Raw genomic sequence first — 6,950 nt, 5'->3', positions numbered from 1 at the left:
ACCTGTTAATCGAAGAATTATGAAGGTTCTACTGAACGTTTGCTTGTCTGGAAGACAGCGGTTTGGATATCGTCGCTGATATTCCCTAACTGATGCGGTGGTACTACCGTTACAATATCTACACATGAAAATCATATCCGCGTATTCATCATTTTAATAAATTAAAGGCATGATTTTGACACAAATGACGCAAAAATTAAAAAAAAACCTACTGCTAATGATGACAATTAATTTTTTTTTAGTCCCAGTCAAGTTGCTAATTACTAAATTGCCTAAAACCCTCTAGTCGCAACAATGTAATTTACTCTTTAGAAAACCAAAAGAAGAACAATCATTTAATATCTTTTAGTGCATATTTAAAGTTCATTTGTGCCTTATTCATCATTCAACATAACTGACAGTTAAAAAGGTGATATTTATATTCAATGTGACCCAAACCGATACATCACTTCAATATAATTAGATAATTTATATCTTGAGCTGTATTGTTAGAAATAAATGTATAAAAACTGTATACCTATTAGAAATGTGTATAAAGTACTCCATTAACAAGAAAATATGAAACTTTATAGTTTTATCTCACTATATCATTTTTCGAACTAGATTAAGCTTATATCACTTTTTATAACTTATATATTTGATGTTTATAACTAATCGATTGTGTAAATTTGTTAATAATTTATCAAACTGTTAATTGTCCACTTATTATCGAAAGGTTGAGGGTATCCCTCTCACAAAAAATATTATCATAAATAAATTAATAAAACAAATAGAAGATGAGGAAGCATTAATATGTATTTATTATTAGAAAGTATTTCTGTTTCGAGACAGTTTTATGGCAACTGCTTTAAATAACTCAGGACAGCGTTTTCATCGAATGTAGCTGTTGTTAGTGATGAAACTTCGGACAGAAACTAGTCACATTCATAATATAAAGAAATTTTAGGCCACACCGAAAATTTCCCTTTCTCTGCCCGACCCAAGTTATCCGGTCATCAGGGAAATTACTGCAAACGCAAACTTACATACCTTACGTGGTGAAGTCGATGGCGATCCAATGAAAACGAAAGTTGAGACACCGTCTAAGAAGTCGATGATAACAGTCGACCAACTGCCTCGAAGTAGTCCACACGCCACCATAAAGACATGTGTGCTACATAAATTTTAGTTCAAAAATGATATCTTTAGGATTTACATAGAAACAGTGAATATTTAGTGTTAATTGTTACAGTTAGTTAATATTGTGTCAAAATGTCGAAGTTCGTGGTTCTAGTTTGTGCGACTGTGATATGGTGTGCCGCAAGGACGACTTCCGAAACAGCTAGTGTAACATATACGTACAATTCGTCAGATTTGTCTTATTTATCGAATGGTATCCAGTTTCCAGTTGCCGAGTCCGAAGTTCAACCACTGCTAGGGGCAGATATTCGTCAAAATATAACGGAAATGCAGTGGTTCTCTGGACTTTACGATCATTTTAAGTGGTGGACGCATTTAAATGGCCTGGACAGTAAACGATGTCGGGGCGATATAATGACTTACCTGAGGGAGCTCAGCAATGCCACTTCCTGGGCAACAAAAAGTCAGTGATCACTTTCACTCTATAGATACTTATGAAACTAATTACACATCCATTGCCTCTCTTATGATAATTGCCGTTGCAAGTAAACCAGACCTAGCGATTGCATAATATGCATGCTCCTGTTTTTTTTTTCGTACGCGTTATGCACTAGTTCATAAGATATATTTGTGTTTCTCCGTCAAGTAAATAATAATTATATAAGTCATCTATGTTCTCCGAGGCAGATGTTTTGGTGTTTATGGAAGAATTACCACACTTTCTTTTCAATAATTAGTTTTAATAAGGAATTAAATCAATCAATTTGAAGTGTACGGATTGATGATTTTAAATTTTCTCTTCACTAAACTTTACTGGAGCGGTATTAACAATTATTTTTAATTTTTAATTCTTATCCCTTTCTTTATCTATCATTTAATTTGCTTTACACCGTTCCGGATATCTTTTAAGTATATTTTCAAAATTTAGTCGACGTTTCGGTTCTATTTAAAAAATGTCCTGAAGTACTTCTCAAACAACAACAAAACGTCAACAAAATTTTGAAAATTCATTTTAAAAAAATATTATTATATACCGACTAATGCAAATTGAAAGATTAACAATTATTTCAACGGATACTATTTCTTATAACATTTGAGATATCTTTAGCCGGAATTTAAGAAACAAGGAAAATTTGAGAAATTTCTGGAATCTAGTAGAAGTTTAATTTAGTATAATAAAAATTATTATGATTTCAATTTGTTCAGGAACAATAAACCATACCAAAAAATTATATAGACGTAAATCTGAAGAGAATATATGAACTAAGTATATCATAATCTTTATTAATGAAAAAATCAGGTAGCGATTATTGATTATTATTTATTAAAGATTTGTTATTATACTCTCGTATTAAAATTCTAATAAAAAATAATTCATTTAGACCTATTAAAAACATGTCATTTCATTAATTTATATTAAAAATAACTTTCAGCAAAGCTTAAAATGAACTATAACATAAGGTAGAACATTTTGTTTCACTTCACCTTTGTTCATGTCTTAATAATATGTTATGAAAAGGTATAACGTTACATAATTGACTTTTGCAGATGAATAATTGCGTGTTAAAACGTCACAAGGTTCTAAAATTTAATAAATCCTTTAATCACAATAACTACTGGATAATAAACCTCAATATACCTGATTTCCGAAGGACGTATGTACCTATTAGTAATTAAATATAAAAACTATTTCAGCATTTAACAACAAAAAGTAAGAAAATTATAATACTAAAAGCGAAATAGTTTTTTTTCTTTTAATTTGTATTTTCATAAAGTTTACTTATATACAGTGTGAGCTATTATGAATTAAAAAATTTGCCGCATGGTAGAGGGACAATATCGTAGATTAACAATAAATTTCAGGCATTTTCAATAAGGCACTGGAAATGCCTGAAATTTACAGTTTTTAACGGAAACACAAATTTAATAAATTAAACTTTTGAGGCTTATAAAAAATATTCTTCGATAAAAATTGATGAAATTGAGCCACAAGGGTTTTAGTGATGCTGAAGAACGCCACGTTACCACATTTTTAATAAAAAACTCCCCAAAGTAATTTTCAAAAAAATTGATTGCAAAAAAATGTAGTTGTCTGTGGATTAGCAGCTGGATCATCGTAATAGATTCAACAAAGTCAACATGGATATAAAAGAAATCATTAAAAACGCACTCGCCAAAAATTTTTTAAACCGGTGTCCACACTGTATGTAAACCGGTGTCCACACTGTATGTACATAGTAAACAATAGGTATCACAGAAATTCAAATGAGTGTAATGACAAATGCAAAACATGAAAGCTTTTGTTTTATTAGTAAAGATAACGATTCCGTGATGTTAAATTAACATAAATGATAAGCTACACTTGTATGACACAGCAACAAAAATACTAGTAATAAATTATTTTTATATGTGTAGATATATTTCGTATAAAATCACAGTCGATGTTTTATTATATAATTAAAACAGTGCTAACAGAAAAGTATTTCTCAACTGGAATAGTACAGAAATTAAAAGTGTAACTGAGTTTAATTAAAAAAAGATATATATTTATATAGAGAAATGTCTTAGCACCATCAGTATTTAACGTGTCATTTTTGTCTCTTAAAATAATTCATTTACCATAAAGATTCGTTTTACTTTCTATTTTTCACTTTAATACAGAGTTCAATAGTTGTCACTGCAACTTAAATTTAAAGACTTATTTTCTTAAAATAGCTCTGTAATAAATTTATAGTTCAAACTATTTTAATACTATACAGGATGTTCCGAACTGCATAACTGAAATAATTTGAGATGTTATTTTAAACATATTGAAATTCCCTAAACATAAATAAGATAAAATTTACAACGGGAGATTAGACAAAATTTTACTCCATGTTATTCGGTGTAACCTTTTTTTATTTAATTAAAACACGGATTGATTTTTTTTTGGAATAAAAACGTCTCTTACGTTTTATATTTAATATTTTTCATATTCGTGTATAAATGATTTAAACCTTGTCAGATAGTTAGAATTCGGAAAACAAATTTTTGTTTTGTTATCATCAATATTAATGATTCGTTTACAATGAACAATTACAAACGCGTTGCGTTTACGCTTGAGATAATGCGATCGCTGATTCGTTGAATAAAACTCGTGCAAAAATACACCAATCACAGCCTGTGAAATAGAATGCTGTGTTTTAATGTAATCCTGGTCCCACTGTTTTAATAATTTGTAATTTTGCCAAAATTTAACTGCCAACATGAATGAAATAAAATTATTGTTCCAAACAAAAATTACTGGTCATGTGGTTTGTAACCTTTTATGAAGACTATGTACATGAAATTGCCACAAATTTTTAATGGGTTTCCTAAAGCAAATAATGAATTAGTTATTGGTTATATGTATAATTTTTTTCAAACTTTTAAATCGATTTATTCAAGCAATGTTGGAATAGGTTTCACCATTGAAATAGGTAAATACTAAAATTGAAATGCAACAGGTAATTATGTAGTAATTGGTAACTGATCAGAATCTGCCTGACACTACGTGCTCATTAAAATAGTATATGAAGGAGCACTAATAATTGTAATTATTTAAAGAACTAATAATTAAATTATTTTTTATTTATTTAACCGTACTATTTGTACATTACGTTTTACTGTGATCACATTTGCTGTTCAAGTTAAAGAATTATTTTACGTATGTTGTTAGTTCATATTATACTGTAATTGCGCAGATATGTGAGCAAATAAGAGGGTAGCCTTACGGCAAATGTTATACTTTTGTAGAGGTAACAATTTGAACCATTCTGTATTTAATTTTAGGCGAAATTCACTAACGAGGTAAACTAATTTTAATCATTATATTGAAGCGAGTAGAAATGAAAGTTTATAGCAGTCAATCCAGAAAATTTCAGTTTTATTGTCGTAATACTTGCTTTAATTTAATTCGTACGAAAAGTGGTAGTTGAACTCGTTTTTGTTAATTGCATACATTCTGATTCGATACATTTCTTTAAAGATTTCCTGATCAATTTTTATTACTTCAGTTATTCAGTTTATCTTTAAATTTATTATTATTCTAATTTTTCTACTATACTACTATATTCTGCTCTATATTCTAAATATTCTACTATTAGGGAGTGAAATGTTATTAAATCTATGATTTTTTAATTAAGATATTAAATTAGCATGAAGTTTCTCTGCCGTCTCTTTCCGATAACCAAGAATTACAGCAACTTTTCAAATGAGGTTATGACCAAAAGTGTAAAGTAAATAGTGCAAATGTCCAGGCAAGTCTCTTTTTAACCTAGGTACTCTAATCTAGCCTAAACTTAACACAATACCATTTAATAAACTGTAACTTACGTACCTCTTTTGTAACTGTCTCTTTAGTTGATCAAGACTTTGTTTTACAAACCAGAACTGTAAACATCTTACTTTTTTTTGCTTGGACCAACTACATTGGCCTAAACTGACAATAACCAACCGTTATTAAAAAATGCCTTATATTGAGTTCGGGCATACATTAAGAAAAAGTACATCGATATGAAACATATTTTAAAGCAACCCCATTGTTCTACACAAAGGACATTTGTTTTAATAAGTTCTATCAAGCCAATATTCTATGATCAGCAAGAAGTTCTAATTTCATCTCCATATATGTAGTTCCTTTTCTGAAAGATAAAGTAAACAAAGAATGAATGAACCATTTATATGACCTACGAGTTTTTGAACGAAATGAGTACTATCAAGGAGGTGAATAATAGGGCATTATAAAAAAAATTGTTTGGAATATACAGGGTGGGCCATTAGTGTGAGAAAGTAAAATAACTCCCTTGTTATTCATAAAACAGAAAAAAGCTTATACAAAAGTTTTACAGAATCAAAAAACTTAAAGGACAAAATTAATTTGAAACACACAGGGCCATGCGCAAAAACGGGACACGCCAAATATTACATTTTTTAAATGGAACACCCTGTATATTTTTAAACATATAGCTGTAGTGATTGTCTTATTAGCTGTAGTGATGGTCTTATTACTTATCTTATCTTTGTATATAAGATTTATTTACTTTTATCGGATCAGCTAGGGTCTGTGATAGCTAAGGAAAATTATGAACAAAAAAAAACAAGATTTTTGTATTAGCAGAAAAATAAACATAAATTTATTTTGAGGCCTCAGCCTGTTCAAAGTCAATTACATCAGCAAGAATTTAAAATATATTATTTATGTTGCGATGAAAGTACATCGTCAACATAAATGGATTTCTGGGGGTGATTCTACATGAGAAAATAATGGCAGTTTGCTTATAAACGTATGTCCGCAAATGATTCGTTTTCCGAGATACGGGGTACTAGGTAATGTATTAAAGAAATAAAAAATACGCATTAAGATGTTTTATATTTTTGCATCAAAACGGCGCCCCGTACGAAGAAAAGGCAAAAGAGATTTTTTGTCACAAATTGAACGAGGAATTCAAAAATTTAATTTGTAATATCTCTGTGGCGTACCATTTTTTTCTTTAAAAAAATTGAGATTATTACCCGTACGCGCGCCAATGATGAACATAAAATTCTTAATTGCGTGTCAAAAAATGCGCAATAACTACCTCTTAAAACCCACCAAATTTCATTTGCACATCTCGACCGGTTTCAGAGCAATAAATTAAATCGTCAGTTTTTAAGAAAAACTTTGACACCCCGTATCTCGCAAAACGAATCATTTGCGGACATACGTTTATAAGCAAACTGCCATTATTTTCTCATGTAGAATCACCCCCTGAAATTTGTCGCACTTATTTACTAACACCCTGTATATTTACTCCAAAATGGCCTTAGTTTTG

At 29.8% G+C, this 6,950-nt stretch overlaps 1 protein-coding gene across 1 annotated transcript in view; it reads left to right on the top strand.

The window, feature by feature from the left end:
* The first annotated feature begins 1,251 nt into the window (after positions 1–1,251).
* LOC108913531 (nose resistant to fluoxetine protein 6-like) overlaps positions 1,252–6,950 on the top strand; it is a 28,798-nt gene continuing 23,099 nt past the window's right edge. Inside the window, exon 1 of the mRNA XM_018719093.1 lies at positions 1,252–1,582. Within this exon, the coding sequence (XP_018574609.1) occupies positions 1,252–1,582 (331 nt within the window). The remainder of the gene's footprint in view (positions 1,583–6,950) is intronic.

Source organism: Anoplophora glabripennis, unplaced genomic scaffold (genome assembly GCF_000390285.2).
Source record: "Anoplophora glabripennis isolate ALB-LARVAE unplaced genomic scaffold, Agla_2.0 scaffold34, whole genome shotgun sequence".
Classification (NCBI taxonomy): Eukaryota; Metazoa; Arthropoda; class Insecta; order Coleoptera; family Cerambycidae; genus Anoplophora; species Anoplophora glabripennis.
The sequence above is the reverse complement of the archived record's forward strand: the minus strand, read 5'-3'. Positions and strand labels throughout refer to the sequence as shown.